The sequence below is a fragment of the Pempheris klunzingeri genome, chromosome 16 (genome assembly GCF_042242105.1).
Source record: "Pempheris klunzingeri isolate RE-2024b chromosome 16, fPemKlu1.hap1, whole genome shotgun sequence".
NCBI classification, from domain to species: domain Eukaryota; kingdom Metazoa; phylum Chordata; class Actinopteri; order Acropomatiformes; family Pempheridae; genus Pempheris; species Pempheris klunzingeri.
In genome coordinates, this window is record NC_092027.1 from 14494171 (window position 1) to 14519986 (window position 25816).

Sequence of the window (25816 nt, forward strand, 5' to 3'; positions counted from 1 at the left end):
TGAGCACACATCCTTGTGAAGATCCTCCAAAGTATGCATGAAATGTATCTAAATGTTTTAAGGGCCGAACCGACATGAAGAACAGGTTTAGCTGACACCCCTCATGTATTCAGGGTTTACTGACACACACACACACACACGCGTGCACACACACACACACACACACACACACACACACACACACACACACACACCCATGGTAAACATCTATCTATCTGTCTATCATCTATCTGCAATTAACTCTTCTTCAGCAATTATTCATAGAGCAAACATAACACATATATTATTACAAGATGATGTCTGACATCTTTTAACCCACTTCATTCCTACTCATTACACAATTTCTACACTTATTTCTGAAATTTAGGGTGTATAGACCTCAGTTATCTGAAGTTGTACCACTCATTTTTCACTAGTGGCATAATTTACATATTATTTTGACTATAGTGAAAAGGAAAATATATTGAGGGATTATCTCAAATTACCAGTATACTGTTTTGGTACCATGGTTCCATTCAGTGGCTGCCATAAGCGACACCTATTTCTGCTCAAAACTGACTAATGTGATTCTATTCAGAAAGAACAGTCATGACAACTTACTTTGTAAAACACAGACTCAACCTAAAAACAGCAACATAAGTGTGTGTTAGTGTGTATGTGCGTTTATCGGCCTCTATCGGTGGCCAGTAGGAACTGCATCTACTGTACAATAACACAAAGTTAGTAGTGCCTTGGTAAAGTTCCCCAGCATTTCCATCATTCTCTCTTTCAATAAGGTACAATTAATATAAAACAGGCAATTAGACAAAAAGACTGAAAACTAGTGAAATTTACAAATCTATAAGATCCCTGTTTTTTAATTAAAATAAATTACATAAAAAAACAGTGTAGGAAACAGCTTTCAAATTCAGGAATTCCTGAGAAAAAACAGCAACTTTTTCAAGTTTTGGAAATATAACACTGCATCCGTCCCCATCCAAGCAATATCCGCGCAGTCATTAAGTAAAGCTGATGGTTAAAAATTAAGCCACACCTAAGGCTCACCTGATTTGAAACTGGTACAACCACATTCATTTGAATGTAACTGTGGTGACAGTGAACACCTGAGCCAGTCACCCACACCTAGGTGTCTCCTTCCGAGTACGCCCACGGTCCTCTGGAGAGGTTAAAGTTTCGCTCACCTGTCTGTACTGTAGTTTGAAGCCACTGGACTTTGTACTAAATCTTTCTGGAGTGACTGAACTGCCTGATTTACACGGCTGAGCCTCTTCGAAGAGTCTCTTCGTTTGCCTGCACCTGCTCGGTGATGGAGAAGGAGGCGGTGTCGCACGCGGAGGAGCGGGCAGACTGTGCGCCCGGCGAAGAAGCGCCGCCGCCGCGAGACTGCACAGGTGCTTGTTGTCATGGAGGAGCAAAGATGGCGGTCCTGGCCTACAGCCTGGGCAAACGCGAAATAAATCAACATTTTACCATTAAAAATGCCAAATTGATATCGGTCGTAGCCGTCGTCGTGCTCCTAGTGTTCCACACAGCCTCGCGGCATTATGGAGGTGAGTGCTTCTGTTTTATTTAAGTTAGTTCTGATGCAGCACACTTATCACTAGCTAATGCTAATGCTAGCCTGCTAGCTGTTTGTGTGTGTGTGAGAGAGAGAGTACTGCTCTTTGCGGGTCTGTGCAGTGCCGTTATTTTCTTTTCATAGGTGGGACACGCAGCTTTCAAACCGTAGACAATGCAGGTTATTGCGTATGTACACAAAATACATCAACAGTAAGTTCGCTGCACGAACTTTAATCGGCTTTGGCAGGCTAGCTTAGCTGAATAAAAAAAAAAAAGCTAACACTGCATTTAGCTGTGTTTACATGCTCCTGTGAAGACACGCTTGATTACTCCCGGGGAAGCAGTGTGTAGGTTGGTGTAGCTAACTAACAAATGACGGGGAGGTTTTTAGTATCAGGAGGACTGTGTCGTTTTAATCGCCATATTAATTCAGTAAATACTGCATTATTAGTGACGCTTGACAGAAATGTGGTGTAGTAACGCCAACTACCAACAAACTCCAGCTTCAGTAGTTTGGACAGTGTGTTGTAGCAGCCTACTTTCTGTTTGCGGTCTTTCACAAGTTTAGTGGTTTATCAGTTAAATATTAGTTTAGGTGTAACTAGTCGGGTCTCATTTTGCTCGTTCCACACCCTATTGACTGACAATGACAGCGATGGCCCAAAGCCCAGAGTTGGACTCTAAAGAAATATTTGCACGCCATGCATCCACCTCCCAGCTGGGTTGCATAGAGTGGACTTTGTTCAGGACAGGGATAGGAACCAGAAACCTCCGTGTGCACACGGAGAGCACCTGCTTTGGCTGGCGGTGACACTGAGCGCCCCCCGTCTCTCGCCTGCCCGCAGACCCTTCATGTTCGCGTGTTTCTATGGACTGATTCAGCTGCAGATGGCTCCATTCATTTTGTACACACATGAATAGCCGAGAATTATGGTTGAGCTAAATTGTCGATGGCTTTATTTTGTGCCATGGCCCCTAGCAGAGCCCTGTATTGTATCTCATCCTTTTGACAGCACTGAATGAAAAGCCAGGGCACTACTGGGACAGCAGGTTTCAGTCTTTGTCGCAGGGAAGCTATGAATGAAAGAGATACTGGTATAACTGGCTGGTTCACTGTGTCTTGCCTCCAGGTGGAGACTCCTGTGAATGGCTGCTGTCCACAGGACGTTACTTGGGGGAGAATGTATGGCAGCCGTATGGCTGCATGATGCACAAATACAAAAGCACGTGAGTCACACAGTCTGTGCAAGGGTACTATGTAGTACAGTATGTTTGAGACAAACATTCAAGTGTGTAGCAGTGGTAAATGAACTGTGTGTGTCTGTAAGGATGATGGTAATTCATGAGCTAAATGACCAACTGGGAAGATACTATCACAAAGACAGGCTATGTGTAATAAGATTTGCTTTTGATTAGCTTATAGAATGTAATGAACCAGCCAGCACAGGAGTGATTGCTCTGTGCAGTTGTTAGGATGTACGATCTTCAGTGAACTCACAGTCATTTCTGTCTTACAGTGAAGCCAAAAACTGCCTTGCTCAAAAGTGGGTGGTCTTTGTTGGTGATTCAAGAATCAGGCAGCTGTTTTACTCCTTCGTCAAAATTATTGACCCTGAGCGAAGAGAAGATGGAAACAAGGTAATCATGAGGAATTAATCTTGGATTGTCCAGCAGCAGTAGAAAGAGACGTGGGCAAAAACCTAATTGGTGATGGTGCTCGGCATTCAGGTGTACAGATGCGAAGCACACATAATCAAACATGGCCCTAATGTGAGAAACAGCCCCACTGAACTTTTTACCTCACAAAGTGTCTATATATTTTTTATGTAATTTAAGTGGGGAAATATTTTGAGGACTTAAGCTTTGATAATAAACACCTGAAATAGGTGATACTGAAAAATGCACTGCAGCAGAGAGCTGTGTTAATATTAAGTGGTTTGCAGAATAATTTATCAACCAAAAAATGCAGCAGTAGAATTAATGTCATTTATGCAGCTGTTGTAACTATTTGATTTCAAGTAGGGAAAGGGTATTACAACCTGTCTAACAGGCTTTGTCTCTGTCTGTCCCTGTGTAATGTCTGTAGCATGAGGACATTTCCTTTCAAGATGAGGGTTCCTCTGTCAAAGTGGTGAGATATATCTTGATGTGCTTTTTTTTTTTTTTTTTAACCTGTTGTCACTCGATAAAAGCAGTCTGATAAAAGTTAAAATCATATATGTCCTCTTTGTGTGTAGCACTTTCTGTGGTATCCAGAGGCAAATAATTCAATGAAGGAGCGCTTGATGTCATGGATACATGTGAGTGTAGTTGTTAAGTTCTGTTATCGATGCATGGGGAGCACTTTTCATAGAGAGGGTTTCATAAACAGAAATTTGGTTTTCTTATTGCAACCTCTGGTGTGTTGCAGGAAACTTCAGCAAAGCCCGATGTTGTCATCCTTGGAGCCGCCACGGTAGGCTATATAATGAGTGCTTAGGAGTGCTTGCACATTTCATGATGTCAAACAAGGGGGTGGCTGAGTTCTGTCAAACTTAATCTCATCTACTAATCCATTTACTACAGTGGTCTATCAAGTTGCGTGGCGGCAGCAGCGAAACCCTGCAGCAGTACAAAGTCAACCTGACGGCCATTGCTGTACCCCTACAGAGGCTGGCTGACCATGGAGAGGTCTACTGGGTCCTGCAAGGTAAGCTCAGCGTCATGTTCTTTTTTTTTTTTTTTTGAATCTTTGTTGGGTCAACCACTGCCTGTTCTCTTCACCACAGTGATTAATCTCTTGTGTGATCACTGTGTTAACATCAAATGATGTTACTGTTAGAACAACTTGATTGCTCAAAGCATTGATTCCAAAGTGCTCACATGTATTTACATTTGCCACTGTTACATTTGCCACCACAAATTAATTATGTTTTGGTCACACACACACAAATTATTATCTGCAGTATATTATATTTTTATATGATTATGATTCAAGCTTTTCAGCAAACAAAACAGTCGACATCCTGTTCCCCTGTCCACATCTAGTTCTTACCTGTTCTACCAGTTCTCTATAAAGGTTACTACATTCGAACAACCTGTCTACATTTGTTTGATCATTTTATCATTACTGTGCACGTACCTACCATATTATTTTATTTTATATAATATTCCTATATTTTAACTTCTGCTTTATCTCATGTCTTCTTTATTTTGTTGTTTATTTTAATTTTTACTTTTACTTGGGTCTTTTTCTTTTTATAACAATATATCAAGTGAGCATTGTTGGATAGATTTTCAGAATTTCATCATCAATCTCTCGTCCTGTTCACACTGCACATAACACTGTCATGCCTCTGTCCTCTAGACCCAGTAAATGAGGAGGCGTTGAGTGAAAACAGGAAAATGATCACCAACCAACAGCTCGAGCTGTACAATGAAGCAGCGATGGATGTGCTCAACAGCAGCAAGGGTAACGGCAAGTCCAGAGTCAAGGTGTTGGCTGCGTCCCGCCAGGCTGCACTGGAAACTATCACCCAGTCGGACGACGGCTTGCACTTGCCCGAGAGTACCAGGAATGTGGTAGGCAGAATTTCTGTTCATTTAAGATTATTTGTTAGCAATTGAATAGTTCTTTTCAATGGCCCAGCTGTTGTGGCAGCACAACAAAGCAAATTAGCTTTGGATATTGCTCACACCTTGTTCACCACCCTGTGTAATCCTCCTGTCAGGGAGCCATGGTCCTCATGAACTCGCTGTGCAACAAGTTACTGAGGCCTATTGATGGCTCCTGCTGCCAGACGTTACCACCCCCAAACCTCCTCCAGAAACTGTCAGCATGTTTCTTCCTCGGCTCGGCTGTGGTGTTCCTGGTCCTCCATATCCTTGGCAACAGCCGTCACCGCCGACCTACGCCCCCAGATGTGGAGAGCTTAGAGGAGAAGAAGCCAGCCACTGCAGCTGTCTTTCTGGGTCCGAAGGCGCCCTTCCTCGCCCTCTGCAGGATGGGCATTATCATGTGCTACTTTTACCTCTGTGACAGAGCAGATGTGTTCATGAAAGAGCAGAAGTTCTACACACACTCCACATTCTTCATCCCTCTCATCTATATATTTGTGCTGGGGGTGTTCTACAGTGAGAACAGCAAGGAGGTGAGATTGTGCTCAGTGCCACATTTTTTATTTTGGAGAAACCTAAGCAAAGCTTTATACAACACAGTCACAGTGGTGTTAACACAAACATAAGAACCTTGCTGTTTTAATGTGGTGGAATTCATAATGATCGTATCTTTTCTTTCTTTCAAACAGACCAAATTACTGAACCGAGAGCAAACCGATGAGTGGAAAGGCTGGATGCAGTTGGTCATCCTTATCTATCATATATCAGGAGCCAGTGCTGTGAGTCATAAATATTAATTTACAGAGTAACTAAAACAGTTTACACTGATATTTGATTGAAAGGCATAAATGGCTTTTTTTTCTGCCTCTCAGTTCATTCCAGTTTACATGCATGTGCGAGTGCTGGTGGCAGCGTACCTTTTTCAGACTGGCTATGGACACTTCTCCTTTTTCTGGCTCAAAGGAGACTTTGGACTGTATAGAGTGTGCCAGGTAAGGGTTCAGTCAGTTATGCTTTAACCAGGATCTTACAGTGACTTTTCATTGTGACTACAGTTCCTGATCAAAGTATCATGGTCAATTAGTTTCCATTTTTAGAACACAGGGTTTCATAATGAAATGGAATTGTTGCCCCTGCATACATACTACATGCATACTACACTCACTTAGAACATATATACAAATAAATATTGATTGATCTGTGTCTGCTTGTGTGTTTTTTATATCCACTCCAGGTCCTTTTCCGTCTAAACTTCCTGGTCTTGGTGCTGTGTGTCGTAATGGACAGGCCCTATCAGTTTTATTACTTTGTTCCACTCGTCACCTTCTGGTTTGTCGTCATCTATGCCACGCTGGCCATGTGGCCTCAGATCCTTCAGAAGACGGCCAACAGTACGTGTCAGACTTAAAAGACTCACTTTATTTGTTTCACTCACTTGGGGCATACTTGTGGAAAAAGTCCAGGACTACCTGAATCAATACACATGATTAGTTCTACACAATAAATATGATACCTTTCATGAATGTCAGTTGCAGGGTTGCATTTTCGAAAAAAAGTATGTACACAAATGGCTGCCTTGTTTTTTGAACAGACAGTCGCATGTGGCACCTGGCGGTCTTGGCGAAGTTACTGGGCCTCCTGGTGTTCATCTGCGTCTTTGCCTTTTCACAGGTGGGTGTGGTAAAAACATTTTATTCCCACCAGTCACAACTGTAAGCACACTTCCAAATTTGTAAAATGTTTAATTGAATTGTATTACAGGTACACTACACGAATGCTGAATTTAATCTCATTAATTGAAATGAATTTATTTAGAATTTTTTTATTTTGTTTAATTATATCGTCATAGATTTGCATCATTGCTTGTATATTATTCATGTTTTGGCGTTGTGACTCCAGGGTTTCTTTGAGAGTGTCTTCTCTGTGTGGCCCATCTCCAAGCTTTTTGAGCTGAACGGAAACATCCACGAGTGGTGGTTCAGATGGAAGCTGGACCGATTTGTAAGTCAAATGTGTTTCGCCCCAGTTGCACCCCACTTTAGCAGTCAGTGTTTGCATTAATGCATTGTTTGAAATGCAACGCATGATCTATCAGAGGTTTTTTCAAGTGCCGCCAAATTTTTTGAACTTTGTAAAAATAGTTTTAATGTGGTAATGTTCTTTTGCAGGTGGTGATACATGGAATGTTATTTGCCTTCATCTATTTGGTGCTTCAGAAGCGTCAGGTGCTGTCAGAGGGCAAAGGAGAGGCTCTCTTCTCTGCCAAGATTTCCAACCTGCTTCTCTTCGTCTCTGTCGTCTCCTTCATAGTAAGACCCTTCACACTTGCTCATACCAGTACTTGGGTTTAGACTTCACTTTTTATTTGAGATAGTTGTCATCTACTCCATCCTATTAACTCCTTTTTTACCCGCGCTGCTGGTTGGCTCGGTTGGTCAGTCAGTTGGACGGTCGGTCGATTTCCCCACCCTTTAGTGGCCACAGTTTTCACCCTAATAGGCTGAAATTTGCCGTGGGGTCAAGTGTGTGTGAAGGTGTGTTTGTGTTGGCTAAAAGAGAATGTAGCAGTACGAATCACCTATAGCAAAACGCATAACATTTAAATGGTTTCACACAACATGGCCAAACTTTGTAGAAATACACACACACTTTCATTGGTGACAGTTTGCCCTTGCCTGTACACCTTGCCTAGCCGTGCCTCTTTCATAACTCAAGAACGGTTTGTTGTACATGCCACACCTGGTAGCTGCCTTGGTAACTTCAGTTGTCTGCTCTTGATGTGCTTGTGTATGTCTTGAGAATTGTTTTGTGTGCACAAAAGTCTGCAGGGTGTAACATGAACTCAGCATAGTGACATTCAATTCATCTCACATGGATAATGCCTAGTAGGTGGTAATTGCATGTTGTGTAACCATGAGGCAGCTCTCCGTTCTTTGTTGACTACACAAAGTCAATCATTTTCTTGTCTTTGTTGCAGCTGACATTTTAAAACCTGGTACACAACTTCTCTTTTTCTCCCATCCAGACTTACTCAATATGGGCCAGCAGCTGCAAAACCAAAACAGAGTGCAACGAGATGCATCCTTACATCTCTGTCGTCCAGGTACAATATACATCTGTCCTTCTGTCTTTTTTCCTTTGCTTTCGATCTCATGTGATTTAATAGCAGATGACCTCTCAGTCAGCCTGGGATAACTGTTAATCCTATTGTTGTTGGCTTTAGTCAATATAAGTACAAAAGTTATTTTATAGTTACTTGCCCAAAAGTATTTCCTTTAGGTTTGCCTTGAAATGTCATTATCTTAGCTGCATGACAGCTGCATGACAGGAAGGAAGCAAAGGAGTTGCCTTTCATGTCTAAAGATAGTACTGTTATAATGTGGAGCTTATCCCCACAGGGAAACTGTTTGAAGTAATGCAATAGATAAGGTCATTAACAGCATAGTTAAGCATTCAACCCTAGACTGTCCAGGAATGTACATTCTTCACCCCTCATTTGACTTACTGACTGTTTATCCTCCTAACTGCTTCTTGACATCGGCCTGCAACTTTAAATTACAAGAATCTCATGATATCTTCATTGTGTCATCATACTCTTAGAAATGTCTTCACTTTCTCTTGTACGCAGATTTTGGCCTTCATTCTCATCAGGAACATTCCTGGCTACGCCCGCTCTATATATAGCTCATTCTTTGCATGGTTTGGAAAGATCTCCCTGGAGGTAAGACGCACTGGCAGTAGAGTTCTGAGAATATAATCAAGTGTGTATTCATGTGGACCTTTTTATAAAAAAATCTGCAATGACAAACCATAAACCAATGGACATTATACAACAAAGAGGTATCGAGGTTCATCCATTTGTCATTTACAACATGGGGTTGCACAATGAAATGGAATTTGTAGCCCCTTCATGCTACGCGAACATAGAACATATACACAGATTTCACAGTCACAGTCTTGTGCTCTGTTAGCTCAGAACACAGTCCGCCGGTCGAGAGCAAGAGCTTGATGCGGGTGAGATAAAGCCAGGTCCCTGTAATGATGTGGGCACAACAGTAAACAGAGGATGATATTCAGTAGCTTCCTGGATGCAACCAAGTCAAAAGGGAGTCAGGACACATTAGATAACATGTTACTGAACATGCTTTGTTTCGCCCCCCCAGCTGTTCATATGCCAGTACCACATCTGGCTGGCAGCAGACACCAAGGGAATTTTGGTGCTGATCCCAGGAAACCCTTCTCTTAATATCATGGTCAGCACCTTCATCTTTGTGTGTGTGGCTCACGAGATTTCCATCATCACCAATGACCTGGCTCAGGTGGTCATCCCCAAAGACAACGTGGCCCTGCTGAAGAGACTCGGGGCCGTGGGGATCTTCAGTCTGGTTGCATTGCTGCTGGCCAGACACAGCGCCTGATGGAAACCTCTCTATGGGAGGGCACAGTAGACTAGCCAAATCCATGGTGAGTTTGAAGTGAGATACAGATCCAGGCAAGGAGCAGGCCCAGTGTTGTAGCCCACTGGGGGCCACAGGAGACTACCACAGTTGTGTTGAGTGACAACACGGGGACGCTTGGAGGAACAGTGTCTCTCAGGCTGGTCATGTTTGAGCAGAGCCTGTACTTTTTCCACTGCTGTGAAAGTCGCACACTGAAGAAAAGAAAAATGCCCAAAAAGGGGGCTGCTCTATTCAGGGCAAAGTGCAAATTGTAAGAGGAAAAAACAAAAAAGAACATAATGCTCAAAACGTTTACATCATCTGGATTCAATTGAAGAATAATTTGGAGATGTGGATTTTAATCAAAGAGGTCCTCTCAGGACCTCATGCTTGCTGTGTGAATTTTTGCAGCGTTGCTTCTATTTAGCCAACAAATAATGAGTTCATTTTGTCACGTACAGTACTTCCTGTCATTACTACATCACTAGGCAACACACTCCGTCCACATGGCAGTGGCAGTTTAAGGTGTTTTCACTCAGGTGGATCCATAACCTACGTATTCAGATATCTACAAAAAAGCTCAATAGTGCTGCATTTTATTATCAACATTACTTTGTACAGTATTTCTGGTGACTATAAAATGACGTTAGATATCTAAATATGCAAAATATGGACCAACAACTGGCTTGGGTGATTTAAAAATAACTGTCAAGATTAAAGGAAAGGTTTGGGAGTGCAATTGTCAAAATGTTGGATTAACCCTCAACATATTTTTGCTAATTTTTTTGTGAGTAATTTTAGAAATGTTTGCCTTGATTTAAAAAAACAAAAACAAAAAAAAAAGTGTGCTGAAAGATACCGTGGTCACCTGCTGTAGCTCTGAAATTCTATGTGATATGTACAGTATTTAATGATTTAAATTAAGCTTATATTTTATACAGTTTTTTTGAGGGGGGGGCTTTGTTTTATTTTGTACTTTGCGCTCATGACTGCTGTTTGTGAAGGATGTATTACATATATAGTTTTGTACCATCCCAGCATAGGATCATAGACGTTTACCTGCCTCAGAGACGCGTTGCTGTCTGTCCTATTGGCTCACTTCATAGTCTGTGTATATTTGTATGATAGTACAAGGCTTTATTTTATACAGCAGTGCTTTTAGTCTGTTATCCTTCCATTGCCGTTTAAAACATGCCTCATAGCTCTTGTGGAAAACGCACTGGCTTGCACATATTATTGTAACAATAGGTCTAACAGTTGCATATACATTTTCTCTTTGCTGTCACAACCGGTGAACTTTTTGGTTATCGAGTGAGTGGGTAAGTGATTTCTAAAGAGCGGATGCCTTTGTACATACAGATTTTCTCAGTGGCTTATATGTACAGTACTTCTCCACATGTACTCAGTCACATCTGCGATGTAGCCTGTGATCACACTCTTCCGTTTGTAAGGCACTGAGCATCGGAGCCACATCAACATTACAGCCACTTAGTAAAGCACTGACTGACTGACCGGAGAGGACATTTTACAGTTGCTTAGAGGAAAATATTGTGTATTTTGTCAGTGGACTAATGGGCGCCTATATATCCTCACAGACATTTGAGAGATTAGCACTTTTATTTTATGACCTGCATTGCTTTCATCTTTGCGGTGAAATGTGACTTATACGAGTTCAACATGATACCAGTGCACATACTTTCTGTACTTCAGCACGCTTGTAATGGGTGAATCAAATGTTTTGTCAAGTCATCTGGCAGATACAAAACAAGTATAACATTGTAAGATCCCATCTTTCTCGCATGTGAGTTTTGAGTTGCATATTTCATCCACCGTAATGTAGCTTCTCTTAAAAAGAAAAGCATGGGTCCACTAAGAAATATTTTTTCTTTACAGTGGAAAAATTTGTCTGCAGCTTTCGGATGATGTGCAGTCCATGTTGTGTTCTCAAACTGAGTAAGAGCCAAGTACATTTGTAATTTCTAGAACCAGTCATCACCTCATCGTATAAATGACAATGGCATTTCCATGTTGCAATTTCCACTGATGTGTGAAGTTTACTGATCCATTTTCTCTTCTATTTCTGATCAACGGCTATAAATTTGGTAATTGTTTCAGGCCTTAATAGATCTTTTTGGTCGTGTAAAAGCAACAACTATTTATACCCCTGACCCTGTGCAGGGCCTCTTTGAAATGTTACATGTTTTTTTGTGATGTCTTAAAAATGTGAAATGTATCCATATTATTTATAAATGCCTTTATTCTGTTGTACATTGTTAATAATACCTTCATAAAATGTACCAGTTGGGCTTCTTCTTTTGGATAAAAACATACCCTTCATGTTATTCAGACTCTTCAGACATTACTGGACTCTTCGGACAGAATTTATTGTTATCATGTGACAAATTAACAATAATTGATAACACATGACAACTAAAGTATTTCCATGTAAAACTCCCTTTTCCTCTAAGAGGCCCGTTGTGCAAAGCAAGTACAAATACAAACATAGTTTTAACATTTATACAAATATTTCAAAATATTCTCATATACTTTTATAATCAGCTAAGCTCTTTTATTTAATCTCTTTCACACTCTCACTCTACAAGGTGTAAGTGCATATGGACAACAACTCTTTGTAAAAGACAGATGTTTTGTAAAGACACTTCTGAGGCATGCAGATTGGCACAAATGTTAGAAAAAAAACAAGTAGATGTGGAATCAAAGACAGCTCCAACACTGGTGATTCTTGTCACAAATTCAGTGCTTCAGCCACCTTTCTCTCCTCAGGAATACCATTTACCTACAAACAATAAATGCACAAAAAAATGTTATTGCCAAGTAATCACAGTGATGTTTTCATATGCTGTTAGTTATTTTTAACTGAACAGATGAGCTGAAATAACTGTATATGAAGCATACATTGTATTTACATTAACTCACAACCAGACTGCAGCACCTACCTCCAGCCTTCGAAATGTTGACATGACATAATTATCTCCTTTAGTTAGCAGTGAACAGAGAGAGCAGCAGGTTAGTACTGGACCTGTCATGCAGCTTGGCGACATGCACACAGGAGGGCGCTCACACACAGACAGCAGAATTGCAGGGGTTGGACGCCACTAGACGAAGGGTAAAGGTCTCATGCCTGATTTCTTGCAGACCCATACCAAAATAATTAGCTCTCAGTAATCTCTGTGATTGAATAGAGTCTGGATGCTTGTAGTCATGCGGGAGGGAGATCATCTACGGACAGACTAAAGTTGTGGGCAGCACTGCAAAATAATTATGACTCTACAATTTCAATTCATTATTATTTTCTGTGTAGAGTCTTATTCAGTGTAGAAAGATGTAAGAGCACCCACCACAATAACTAGTCAAACATTTTGCTGTAACATCTTCATTTGTTATTCACTCATTAAAGTAATGGTAACATATTCACATGAAGATGGAGTAAGGCAGATTGCAAGACTACTATAAGAAGGCTAAAGGAAATACTAACCTGATGGCCGTTGCTGTGGTATCGTAATTTGGTTTTGCAGATTCCTGAAATGGTAAACATGATTTATGTTAAGCAGACATTCATAAACAACACAGGAGCCTGGGGTATCATGTGAAAGCTTGATGTACTTATATTAGCAAATTTTCCGGGTTTCAAGCCCATTAAGAAAAATCATGGGACAGCTTGAACCTCTTAAGCTGTAGTCGTATTTCCCAAAGGCCTGACTTGCTTGCATGGGCATGTTTAGAAGCACTGAAAACAAGATTAAACGATCATGACATTGTTTTCGACTTACATTTCACCATCGAGGCGCCTATAAGCCACACATGTGGGTGCCTGCTAATGAGCACGGGTGCATGTGTGCGTTTTGTGCGCGAGCAGGCCTCTGTTTATTCGTTCACCTGCCGTGTTGCCGCACGTCCCCCCACCCAAACCAAATGACCTTTCAACTCACGTCTGTGTCTGCATGAGGGGCATGCTGGTGGTCTCATAGTTGTCGGGGTGGATGGGCGGCACCACCTCGCCGCTGACTGGGTTGAAGACGGGCAGGGTGGAGAGGGGCCAGGAGATCTCCCGGTTCTTAGACATGCTCCGTAGCTCCTTGCTGGACTTCTGGATGGAGCTGTGGTGAACCAGCTGGATGCTGGAGAGGGGAGAGGCAGTGCAGTTAACATGTATGAGCCGGTGTTTCCGTCACGCTCGATGGAGTTAATCTGTCTCATCCCGTGTTGAATGCTTCTTTTACTGAAAGCCATCTAAAATATTTGAATGTGCCACCAATTTGTATCTGCTATGGTGAGCTTTGCACTCGATTCATGCATGGACAACAGAAATATAACATCCACCCTCACCTATCATCTGACTTATGGTGCAAGATATGAACTCGGTCTTTAAATTTTCTATATGTTTTAAGCAATTTGTTACTGCTGCTGCATTAATTACGTCCTACGTCTGGTCATTGAATTTTTGAGCAGCCCATTGGATGAATGGATGTCAACACACAGATGAGCATATGAATGGTTATGAAAAAGCTGCCAGTGACAACATAGATGACAAAACTGCAAACCAAAGAGATCGGGGGGGAGGGGGCAGAAACAGACCGGAAATAAAGAAAATCACAGGAGAGGTAAAACACTTACTCTGGTGTTTGCATGTTTCTTTTTTCCCTAGAAACAAAACAAAATGGATGAATTAAATACTAATATTAATAGTTAAACAGACATCTACACACACAAGTGGATGGACTGTAAAAACAGTGGAGAGGGTGATGGGACGTGGAACACTGAGTGAACGAGGGGGGCACGTCACTCCCAGCCTGTAAATGATGGATAAATGGTGAAAGGAGTTATAGAGGAATGAATGGCTGTCGATGTCATGGCTATGCTTCAAAACATCAAGATGTATGTGAAAAAGTTAACAAAAAAAACTGTGGAAGATATTTATGGGGAACTTAATACAAATGAACTGTACAACTGGATGGTAAATGGCAAGCTGCAGTTCCAGTCCAGATTATTGCTCTTGTCTAAATATCCTGCACCTGTCTCCCGTCTGGTTCTCATATACTTAAAAAGCCGTTTCTGTCCTTTCCTCAAATGTTTGTTGGGGTGTTTGGTGCGATAATTGCATAAAAATATAAGACCAAGCACACTTACACCCCTTCTCGTCTGCAGCACATAGTGTAGCCCAGGATGAAGAAGAGGACTAGTGCCACAGCGGAGGGAACGGCCAGTGTGATAAGGAAGTCCGAAAAGTAGTCCCGACTCTGCAGGGACTCAGAAGGGGGGTTGTATTCCCCAAATTCAGGCAGGATCCCGGTGCCCGGGTCGGGACGGGTAATGTACACCGGGACCACTTTGTTGATGTCAACCTAAAGAAATAAGTAGGAGTTAAATCAGAATTTGGGAATGATACTGCAGCTAAAGTAAAAAAGGGGATTGTAGTTAAGCACAATGTTCAGCTCGAGACAATCCTCACCAGAGAAATCTTACACCAGTCGATGTGAAACTGAGCTCTGAACTTCTTGTCACAGCTGATGACGGGTTCCATCTCCTGACTGCAGCGCAGCTGGTTATGTGGGCTTTCCACCTCGCGCAGGCACGACGAGAAGGGAACATCGGCACCAACCATCACGTACACTCTAGAGAGAGGACACAGAGGAATGCAAAGCGTGAGGGGAGAGACGATTGGAGTCTTATTTTAAATCTTCATGCTGAGGCTTGTGACAGTCAAAACGTTTTCCCCCATCCACTGAGTGCTCTCTGGGATGCTTTCATCTTCCAAAACGTCAGCATGAATCTTTGATGCACAACTTAAGGCAGTTCATGTGGGCTATCCCCCTCTGACACAGACCGACTGACAGTGTCTGTCAGTGCTGACAGCCAAGTTTACGCATCTAATTACCAGCGAACTGTGGGTCCCCAAGGCCTCGATTAAACAAAATGTCAGTGTGATGTGAATGGGCTGAAAATACAGGCAATTTGTTTGAGAGAGGTGAAGAGGTCCCTCAGTTGTTTTTTAAATGAAAAAAACAGCACAAAATGCTATAAAATGAGCCTGAAAAGAAAAGAAAACCCTGACTTAGCTGTAACTGAATCAGCTGTCCTTCCTTCTTAGTATTCGCAACTGTTGTGATACAAGTCCAGCCAAAGCTTAAAAGTCCTCACCCTTCCTTGAGATTGTTGATGGGCAGAGGCACACGGCCGCCACGGTCCAGCGCCGACGTGATGTTGATGGCGTTGAGGCGCTCAGGCTGCCATACGTTCTTCACCGCTCCCAGGAAGTCCCCCAGCACCTCGCTGGCCAGCATCTCCTCCACGTTCATGTTTTTGATGTAAAACTCCGCCTGGTAGGGCAGAGGGAACTCTGCGCGCGGGAGTGACGACGAGCAAGTTAGAGGAAAATGTGAAAAAAGGTGACTAGGGAGGAAGAAGACAGGAGAGCAGCCACAGTGCTGCTCTGCTGACTAAGACATCATTAATACTTTATTACTGCTGCATAGTTGACACTGATTTCACCAGTCTGTCCAGCAGACGTTGGTGTGTCTGCTCCGCGCTGTTATGACTTGGCCTCCTTCTGAGCCAGATGGCAGATGACATCACAGCATAGGGAGAGTGATGTCACGTTAGTGTTGCGAACATCTGCTGAGCGCTCAACCAACACAGCTCATATTGTGCTGCATGTACCATGACTGGTCAACAAGCCACTGACGTGACAGATGCACAGATGAGAAGGAATGGCTGCTTCCTACAGATACACTGTAATGATTCATAAAAGTGACATGCTATGCTAAAATATCCTCTCAGATAAGAGTTTGCTAATTATCTATTTCACATGGTTAGATCAATACAGCATCTTGTTTTTCTTTAGAAATGCTTGATTAGTTCTGCTTGACGAAACTAATCAGAGGCAACATTTGCGCTTCGAGCACCGACTGTGCCATCAGGATTTAATCAGGGAAGTTGATCTCTGTTTGCTCCGAGCTCTCACACTGACACCTCTTACCTTCTGTGCCCATGATGTTTATGACCAAGTTGTGCCGTGCCGTCTCAAAAGTGCGTCTGTTATAGGCAGTAATCTGCAACACACAGGGGTGAAAGTTTAAGCCCAGATCAGTGCAGCTTATATGGCAGCAGCCCTCTGGACAAGGCTGAGCTAAATACACCACGCAGGCTCTGTACCCATCTGAGACACCGTATAGAGGCACATGTGTGCTGCTGGGAACGTTAAGCCTTTTGGGAAAAGAATTTCTACAGTAGCTTATGGGGGACAAAGAAAGCGTAAGAAAACATAATGAAATTTAAGTCTGAAGACTCAGAGAGTAACAATTCACTTTACTACAACTAAATGCATACACATCCGCCGTGCTCCGTAAAATCAATTCAAATGTGTTACTATTCTATTACCTTTATTTTGTGCCTTTGTGCCTGAGTGTAAAGTTTGTGATATGTGTTGTGATGAAACACAAGAGCATAATTCCTTTTCTTGATATATTAGAAGCACAAATGCCTTCATCTTCCTGCTTTCTTCTTCTTTCACAATGGTCCAGTCACCTACCTCTATGACGGTGGGCTTGCCAACGTGCTCTGCAGTGGGGGAGCCGTAGAGCACTCCATCGCTGTGCGAAGTCCTCTGGATGTAGCGCAGCCAGCCGGGCCTGTCGGGGTAGCCCATCAGGTTGGTATTGAAAGTGATGGGGTCATTGCTGGCATCACCTGTAGGCAGAGCTGTTTAATGAGGGGTGAACCAATTATCTATTATTGGTCAGAAGCAATTCAGTAATGTACGTTTAGAGCCATTAACTGAATTGTAGAGATGTTGCCAACAGCAGCAAAGCATTTTCCACTAGTGAAATATGACCACTGAATGCTGCATTTATACAGAGACGTGCGCCATCAATAACCAGTACAAACGTTTTAGGGATTTAGATGATCATTTATTTCAACATTATTAATCACTACAACCAGGAAATGCAGGAAATGTGAGTGTGATGGCGTTGTACCTGTCTTTGGGTAGGGAGGAAACTCTCCTTTGAAATACTCTCTCTCCAGAACATGGACGAACAGCACTCCTGCAGATGGGTAGACGTTGCGGTCTGCATGCGACCTCGATAAGATGGTGACCACTGCAGCACAGATTTCGAAGAAAAAATAAATTAAAAGGAAATTAGCTTTTAAAAGCAGAACATTTGCTATTTTTCCTGTGTGTTTTATTTATCATAAATGACCTGCCGCCAGCAGCAATTAGAAAGAGGAGGTGTTAATACAGGTGATAACGACAGCGTAAATGTTTGGGTTACTAGTACCTGCTAACCTATTTCACACTTTGAGAATCAATACTGCTCGAAATGATCGATTTGTCTACTTTTCTTGCCCGGCTTCTGCATTTTCATGAAGGTAAACACATTCACGATTCACTGCAAAGATGCAGTGTACAAACAGCCAACTGTGAGGGCAAAGACTCAAATCATTAGCTACCAGAAAGACTAAGATTTTGTATAAAGGAAGAGCGAGTTGCTCAACCACAACAATGAATTTCAGGGGCAAGGAGCAGAAGTACTGTGAGTAAAAGCAGCAGTAATGAGAGTCATTCAGACTATACAGAGTTGTTGTCATGCCCTCCTCCCACTCTGCCTCCATTATGCTCTCTGTTCAGCCCCACTCCATTTCAAACACAAACATTTAGTCTGTGTTTGTGAAGGGCATCGCTTGGAAAATGGCAGCCCCTTAACAGAACTTGACCCAACGTAAGACTCGAGGTGATTTGCCGAGCTTTTTCCCTCTTCGTGTCCTTCTCTTGCTCACTTGCCTTATTTCAACCTCTCAGCATTTTGCGCAGCATTTTTCTCATCTCACTTTTATTTTCCCTCTCTCTCCCTCAGTGGGTGGGCACTCAATTTTTAATCACCATGGGAGACTGAGTGTACACGGACAAAGAGGAGGGGGAATAGGGGGAAGAGGGGGGAGAGAAGTGGCAAGAAAGGGAGGTAGGGAAAACTGTGGATCTGTGCTATGCAGTGCAAAGAAAGAGTTTGAACTGTTCTCGCCTGTAGACACGTAACCCCAGACATGTTAAGCAGCCACAAGAAGGCATGGGAAAACTGTGTGTGTGTGTGTGTGTGTGTGTGTGTGTGTGTGTGTGTGTGTGTGTGTGTGTGTGTGTGTGTGTGTGTGTGTGTGTGTGTGCCTTCCCACTAGCAAAATGTCTACTGCTCTACTGCTTCATCTTCTCATTGAGCATCAAACCAACATATTCTACATTACTATCACCAGCATCATGGCATTAGGTGGGCCTCTGCTACTGTACTGTGACCCCTCTCCTTAAACAGAGGATGATTTCAAAGGAGAGTCTTGGCTGAAGAGAGTAATAGAGTGGGATTTTCTTTTTAATCCGTGTCTATGAAAGAGGAAGTCAGTATGTGATCTTTGGTTGTTAAGCGTTATCCATTACCAGGGTGCATGAAGAGGTTATAGAAGATTAGGTGGCACAATAAGCTGCAGATTATTAAGGAAGTCCACATCTACAAGGACAAATTGCCCAACTGCAATCAATGAGCTGCTTGAAGTATAAAGTAATAAAACAGACCCATATGCATGTTAAACTGGGCTGCATCTGTGGCCACAAACAGAGAGGCTGATCAGGCCATATGTCCAAAGTCCCCAAGGGCTCCTTCACAGCTAGATCCAATCAATAGCATTTATCGGCCACTAAGTGTGGAGTCACTTATAGAAATGCGAGGATATATCCATCTCATCTCTTTCGAAGGACAGACTGAGGGAACCACCTGAGCATGACTAATCCATGCAACAGCTCCTCTTGCTGCTACCACTGCACCCCTGACATTAGGATCTAGGTTATTCGGAGGCCAAGAATAAAACCTCCAGTGGCGCCCTCCGTGATGACTTGAGTCGATCTGCAAATCTCACTCTGAATGCACACATTCGGATTCTATTACCCGACCGGTTGGGCCTCATCAATTCTTCGCCACACAAAGGACCGCAGTCTAACACTCCTGGTGTTTGGCTCAGAGACCAACTGGATGTGGTGTAAACAATTGTGGCACGTCCACAGATGAGACAGGCAGGACATACAAGCGAGCGCAGATGGCCTGGTCTCACCTAATAGTCTGAGGAATAGGAAATGACCTATGGGATTTGAAATGTGTTTTAGCCTATCAGCATGATTCAACGACAAACACTTAGGCCTAACACACTCTGGCAGCCTTATGTTAGCCAGTCTAGCTTACAGGTTCCTCCCCACCTTTCACTGCAGGCTCTTCCATTTAGAGAGCAGCCAGTGTAAGTAAAGATCACTGACTAAGCCACACCGAGGCTCTGCTTAATAGCATCAGATCTGCTTATTTGTGGCAGGCTGACTTTCTGCCAAGCCTTCTCGAGATGATGGGCTGCAGAGCTCCTACTGCACATAATGCATCACCAATTAAAGGTTAATACTAAACCGTCCACTGAAGACTAAGCAGTCCGCTCCTGCTGCAGGACAAATGTAAAGACAGACAAATAATACACAGAAGAAGCTCCACTTTCCTGGTAATCGGGTTCACATACACACTTGCATTCTAACACATAATCATAAGATCAGTAACAGGCCTTGGGGGTGGGGGAAACCAGATTTTAAGCTTCTCTGGGCTGACCTTGGACTGGCTGAAGCCTCAGGAGTGATGCCTTAGTTTAACCAGCCTTTTCCCAGTAACAGCTATAACTAACTACGGCCTCTAGCTAGCTGAGACAGAGATAGAGGAGGGACCTTCTTTAGTTCTGTTGAATCAGCTTCAGAGGTACATGTCGTCCCAGTCAGGAGGATTGCATGTGCTTCTTTGGTGTTTCGGGGGGAAGCACAGACAAGGATTGCTACTGTTTGGACTGAGGCTTTGGTATTGTGCCTGTGACGTGTCTGAGCCTTGTTGCTCTAAACACAGACCTGGAAGTGAAAGTAGTTGGTGTCACAACAAGCAGAAGGCGGTGGCCAAGGGGAGGAATGGACAAGAAGCCATGATGCCAGTTCATTCCTCTAGTGCTCTACAAAGGTAAGCAAATCACTGATTTGTCTAAAGCGATTGTTGAGAAGTTCTGTCATTCACAGTGTTTAATCAGTGCCAAAGAGAACCAGTGTCATGTTGAACAGGAGAAATACATCTTTGTGTCATAGTTAATGATTTAGGAGAAACTCTATTTCTAGCAGGTTTAGACAAAATTTCAATTCAGTAAACTGCTGTTACAGCAAAGGTAAGTGGCCCACGGCTGTGGGACAGCAGACAACTGAAAACAATAATGCCAGTATTAATGGGGAACCAGTTGAGCGTGTCACTGTGTTATGACAGGAAGGGGGAGGGGACAGCGGGTCAACACATGAAGTGCACCACTGCACTCACCATCTCTGTGCAGGGTTGTTCTCTGCTTCAAGCCCATGGATCTCTCCGTATGGACATTTAAAGCGGTGCCTTTGACATCATAGGCATGCACAATGTAAACTATTGGATCAATGAATACAAGCATGATTGGAACAAGTGTGATTTTCATGAGCGTTCTGAGCTACACGCTCAGTTTGTCGCCAGTTTATTGGGTACACCTTGCTAATAGTAATACAGTCTGCAGCAGTGCAATAAATTCCTCCTACAAGAGGGTTATTATGATGTCCACTTTTTTCTGTTTTAGAGATTCAAATTCAAGTATATTCACGCTCAGACTCACTAGTTGTATGAATTTTACAAATCAAACAAATGCTTGATTTGTCATGGAACAAAGTCCGCAGATTAACTGATGGTGAAATTGCTGATCGCACCACAACTGTAGATAAAAGCAAAACACATTTTAAGGGTCTTGCAATGACAGTCATTTAATTCTTGCTGCACATTTCAGGTAATATATAAACACAGATATTTATTAAAGATTAAAGTTACATTTAAACTTATGTTGCATAGTTTAGGTCTAAACCCACATGACTACACCAAGATTTCTGACCTGGTTTATGTTCAGTAGCATTTGGGACTCAAGGTGAGCAGTGACTGAACCAAAACTTAAATTAATGACTGCAGGATTTATTGCAGAGCTGTTGTGATAGACTACATCAGCTTTAGCTACTAACTGTGAGGATACAGGACAGTGTATTGACCACAATGTGTGTACAGCTGTAATAATTAGTAGGATGCTGTCATTGTGTCGCACAATGAAGCAGTGTATTAATATTGTCTACTACGCTAAGCTAGCATTAGCTACTTAATTAGGCATTAATAGCACACCTGGTCTTCATATAAACACAGGCCTGCCCCAGGAGACACCGGCTGTTTTCTCACTGGTAATTAAAGCTGGATTAATGATGACAAGAAACATAACTAGCAAGACGACGGATAACGATAACCTCGTAGGAGACGTAAAGTAACGTAAGGTATAACACACAGTTTTTCTGTTAAATGTTCAGGCTCTCCGCACATATAACGGTATAGCTGTCTATTGTTAGCCATTTTTCCAGCTCTCCTCCTCAGCCTCCTGGAAAAAATGAGCACAGCGGCTAACCAGCAGCATGCTAACTAGCTAGCTAACTAGCATACCGCATCAACGGCAAACGCGTTAAAACCCCCTGATATTTCCGGGTTTAATCCATACGTACCCGTGCCGAGCCATACCGCGACAGCTGCAGCGGACATGGTGCGCGTCATCCTCCGTAAATCTTTACATGAAAGGGGATGTTTTATCTAATCGCCAGCGGGTTTGACAGCCATAATAATAATAAGCATCCTGCAGCATTCCTTCCTCCGCCTCCTTCCTTCGCTGGAAACAGCACGAGTCCTCATTGGCTAAACATCTGGATGGAAAAAGATGGTTGTCTCGTCAAGAAAAAAGTGCCAAAAACACGATGTGAATCAGAATAGGGGCGCCACGCCTTCAGATCATGTTTCTGTGGGATGTTGTTGGAGCTAAAAGGGAGTCTCAGTGCAAATGCAAGGAGTGGCTGCTTTTCTGCTGACCTGTGAGCTGGGCCAGCATCTAGATGTCATTACGCTGTCACTGTGTAGTTCTCTCACAGCATCTTTTCATCTCATTAGTGGCTCCTTTGGTTGCTTTTTGGTCTGTCGGCTTGATAATGAGCTGAAAATTTGTGTAAGGACCGCAGACACACCGCCCCCTCAGGACTTGACCTCCTAAAACCCAGCTGTAAGAGGGCACAGGCATGAGAGGTCTGCTCTGATCTGTCCAGGCCCCCTGCAGAGACAGTCCTAGCAGACAGATGGTCATGTTTTGGCCCCTTTGGCTCCAAGTCAGGCCTGCCAAAGGGCCGTGGGACCCTTTATTTACCCCCTCGTGCTTCCTTGATGTCAGCCGCCACTCTGATCCCCCCCAAAAAAGAATCTTAATTCTGCCTCACATGCTGATGGTTTTCGTGTGATAGAGACATATTTGAAACCGGATTCATGGCTTCCTCCGTGGCGATAAACACGATGCCATCCATCCTCTGTGCTCTGCAGTGGAAGGCTGTTCAGTTATCTCACCCTCCCTTTTTATCCCCATAAGATTATTTTTAGGTTGCTTAGCAACATCTTCACATAGCCACTGTTTGGCCTGGGTATGAACGTATCACAACAATCACTACATACAGTAGGTGATGCATAGTATGAAGATGAAGAAAACAGCACTTGGCAAGAGGCTGTGGCCAAATGTGTTTAATTTGATGCCGAATTGGATTGATTTTAATTCTGTTTCAGCACACTCTGCAGTCAGTGAGGCGGGATGCATCGTTCCCACTCTGCTCAGCAGTGAAGGCTGCTGCTGAATGTATGTGAAGGACGAACTGCAGCTCCTGTGGGTCTGTTTCTGGTAGCACAGCTGATGGACCTCACGGCAAAGACACCCTTTCACATAATGTTTTACTCTCTAAATTCAAGACACTGTTGCTGAAACATTTGAAGGGTTATAGTGAAAAGGGAACCACATTAGCCTGCCGTATTAAAAGAATGAATATGCACACCGCCTCTGCTTTAGGTGAGCTCAGTATGGACTGGAATGGTTACATAAGTAAATCGCATATTTTGGCAGCTTATATGGACTGCACGTATTTCATAAATGAGGTTTGCATTATGGGATTTGAGATGGTGACAAATAAAATCATAAATATTCCATTTACATTTTTGTAACATGCATGGTTTAATCTGCTAAATCACAGTTAGGCTACGTTTGGGCTGAATTATGATTCTACTTTAATTAAAAATGCTATCTATGTCTTATAATTTGTGTTAAAGAAACACAGCCTACAATGCCATGTTTTCTAACACATCCAAATCAATTATATAACCCAGTGCTGTTTGCTAATATTATCACATAGTCGGATGTTGACAAAGCTCCCTTTCTAGTGCTTTATCACATGAATCCAGTCCCGTGCTTTAGGAGGTTTTCTTGACTCCTGTGTGACCCAACCATAGCTTCTTTTATACTCTGATCTTCTTCAATATACAGTAAGGCTGCTAAAATATTAATGCTCGTAGATTCACTGGGGAAGAAACTGCAAACGTTAGAAACCATAGCATCTTCTGATATGCATGTAGTCACTCTGAGTGTGTGAGATGGTGTTTGGTGTGGCTTTAATCTCATTACATTTGGTTAAATAAATCAAGTCTCCTTGAAGCATCTCTGGCCCTACAGACTGAGTTAATGCCCAGGCGCACCTGTGTATTGACTGAAAAGATGGAAGTGGAGTGACTGTTGTATTAATTTATCCTTATTTCTCTCAGCTGACTGACTTCTAATGGGTGAATTAGCAGAGAAATCAAACTTTACCTCGCTCTCCTGCCCCTACCTGCCCTGTAAACTCCATCAGGCCCCCTGGCGGAACACACACCACGTTTTGAAAACACCCTCATTTGAGCACCCATCTCACAGCCGGAGCGGTCCTTGACCCCGTCTACCCCACCCAAACCCCGCCGATGAACAATAAGCAGCCAGTAAAGTTACAGCAGCCGTGCACTGGTATTCGTGCCACACTGCAGCTCGCTGAAACCCCCTCCGCGCAGCAGATTATCGGACCAAACCATTGCCGCAGTTCAGGTTTTAGCACCTGTCACATGAGGCTTTGCATTTGCAGATACCGGCTATCATTTCAGCAAGGCATGCTTACTTTACCACACCGCAGACGCACGTCGGACGCCGGCGTCCTGCAACTGCTGCCTCGGTGCAGCTCTCAGTGAGATGAGCTGCCAAATTGCACCGACACCCCTGTAGAGCTACTGGCAGCATCAGCCACTGCCTGCAATGGCGTTGTAGCGGCTCCAGTGTGTCCAAGCGTCTCTCTAGTGGCGATTCCGACCCGGACTATTCACCAGCGTGGGATAGAAATGTGTTTATCGAAAGGTTTTGCAACGACAGCATCCATATTTTCCACGAGTTTGTCCTCTGGATTACAGTTTATTTATATCACGCGTCAAACGGAGCCGGAGCCATGAATGTAAGTCTGACTCTTTTGTTTTTGTAACATTGGAGCAACATCGCTGTGGTTTGGTGGTTATCAGTTAACTTATTCTGTTGGTGATCATAGAGAAAAGGTCGGCCATTCATATTTTCTGCCCGGCATGAATCTGCACAGGAGGAAAACGTAAATAAATAAATGTTTAGCGGTGTCAGAAGAAGGGGGGAAACCTGAGCTGTCATGTTGTGTGCGGTGTGGCTGATGTGCGGCTCAGCTTGTTTGTCTGATCCCACTGACACAATGTTAAAGCCTCAATTCATCTTTCATCTTTCACCTCTAACTTTATTTTCCTCCGTGCAATAAGCAGCACAGGATGTTCCTCAAGTTCAAACGTATGCATTGTTTCTTTTCCTTTTGCACGAGGATTTCACATAGGTGTTATTATGATGGACCAGCAAGAGTCCAGCATGGTGAATAATGAATATTGAACCAGGACATTTGGGTTTCAGCCGCTGCTGCTGCTGATGCATCCCTACCATCCAGGACGAGCACAACTTAGATTAATGGATTCCCTGTGTCCCAGATGAATGTTTTTTTCTAATATATAGATATCTCAGCATTCCTGTGCCACATTTAATTTCCAAGCAGGATTACACATTAATGGCTGTGGGTCTGGAATATTTAACTACTAGACTAGCTTTGCTACCCTGCTCTTAACCAGTATTGTTTTTATTTGTGGGCAGAGTATAATCTCAGCATTTAAACTGCAAGTCTTTCATTTCTTGAAACCTTTTGTATTTTTGTCCCTGGAATGGTA

The 25816-nt window shown here is 43.0% G+C and overlaps 3 protein-coding genes across 9 annotated transcripts in view; 2 read left to right on the forward strand and 1 right to left on the reverse strand.

Annotated features, from left to right (window-relative positions):
* Positions 1–1095: 1095 nt before the first annotated feature.
* Positions 1096–11922, forward strand: casd1 (CAS1 domain containing 1). Its single transcript, XM_070846826.1, has 18 exons — positions 1096–1550; positions 2691–2787; positions 3078–3198; positions 3647–3691; positions 3798–3860; positions 3971–4015; positions 4126–4249; positions 4907–5121; positions 5271–5690; positions 5847–5936; positions 6030–6149; positions 6392–6548; positions 6749–6828; positions 7057–7158; positions 7326–7466; positions 8183–8260; positions 8786–8878; positions 9321–11922. The coding sequence occupies exons 1-18, from the start codon at positions 1307–1309 to the stop codon at positions 9573–9575; spliced, it is 2490 nt and encodes an 829-aa protein (XP_070702927.1). The 5' UTR covers positions 1096–1306; the 3' UTR covers positions 9576–11922.
* sgce (sarcoglycan, epsilon) lies at positions 11836–22353 on the reverse strand. 5 transcript variants are annotated; one of them, XM_070846828.1, is made up of 12 exons: positions 22213–22353; positions 17591–17713; positions 17146–17303; positions 16594–16666; positions 15756–15954; positions 15067–15229; positions 14745–14959; positions 14232–14258; positions 13547–13735; positions 13093–13136; positions 12554–12591; positions 11836–12393 (listed from the first exon to the last, which is right to left on the reverse strand). In XM_070846828.1, the coding sequence occupies exons 1-12, from the start codon at positions 22259–22261 to the stop codon at positions 12343–12345; spliced, it is 1329 nt and encodes a 442-aa protein (XP_070702929.1). In that variant the 5' UTR covers positions 22262–22353; the 3' UTR covers positions 11836–12342. The 5 variants fall into 5 exon arrangements, with proteins under 5 accessions (XP_070702929.1, XP_070702928.1, XP_070702931.1 ...); XM_070846827.1 differs by having other exon boundaries at positions 17146–17315; XM_070846830.1 differs by lacking the exon at positions 14232–14258.
* Positions 20558–25816, forward strand: part of ppp1r9a (protein phosphatase 1, regulatory subunit 9A) — a 52693-nt gene continuing 47434 nt past the window's right edge. For 2 of the 3 annotated variants that reach the window (XM_070846822.1, XM_070846824.1), the window contains exon 1: positions 24711–25038. The gene's annotated coding sequence lies outside the window, so the exon portion shown is untranslated. Of the gene's footprint in view, positions 20633–24710; positions 25039–25816 lie in introns of those variants that run through there. The other variant, XM_070846823.1, reaches the window with a different exon arrangement.

Bases quoted from the DNA above. Each gene is read 5' to 3' on its own strand.
- casd1 (XM_070846826.1), top strand. From the start codon at position 1,307: ATGGAGAAGGAGGCGGTGTCGCACGCGGAGGAGCGGGCAGACTGTGCG. The intron at 3,199-3,646 runs GTAATCATGAGG...TAATGTCTGTAG, and splicing joins GAAGAGAAGATGGAAACAAG to CATGAGGACATTTCCTTTCA. The intron at 4,250-4,906 runs GTAAGCTCAGCG...TCTGTCCTCTAG, and splicing joins GGTCTACTGGGTCCTGCAAG to ACCCAGTAAATGAGGAGGCG.
- sgce (XM_070846827.1), bottom strand. From the start codon at position 22,261: ATGACGCGCACCATGTCCGCTGCAGCTGTCGCGGTATGGCTCGGCACG. The intron at 16,667-17,145 runs GTAGGTGACTGG...TGTGTGTTGCAG, and splicing joins GCAAGCCCACCGTCATAGAG to ATTACTGCCTATAACAGACG. The intron at 13,137-13,546 runs GTGAGTTGAAAG...TTACCATTTCAG, and splicing joins CCCCTCATGCAGACACAGAC to GAATCTGCAAAACCAAATTA.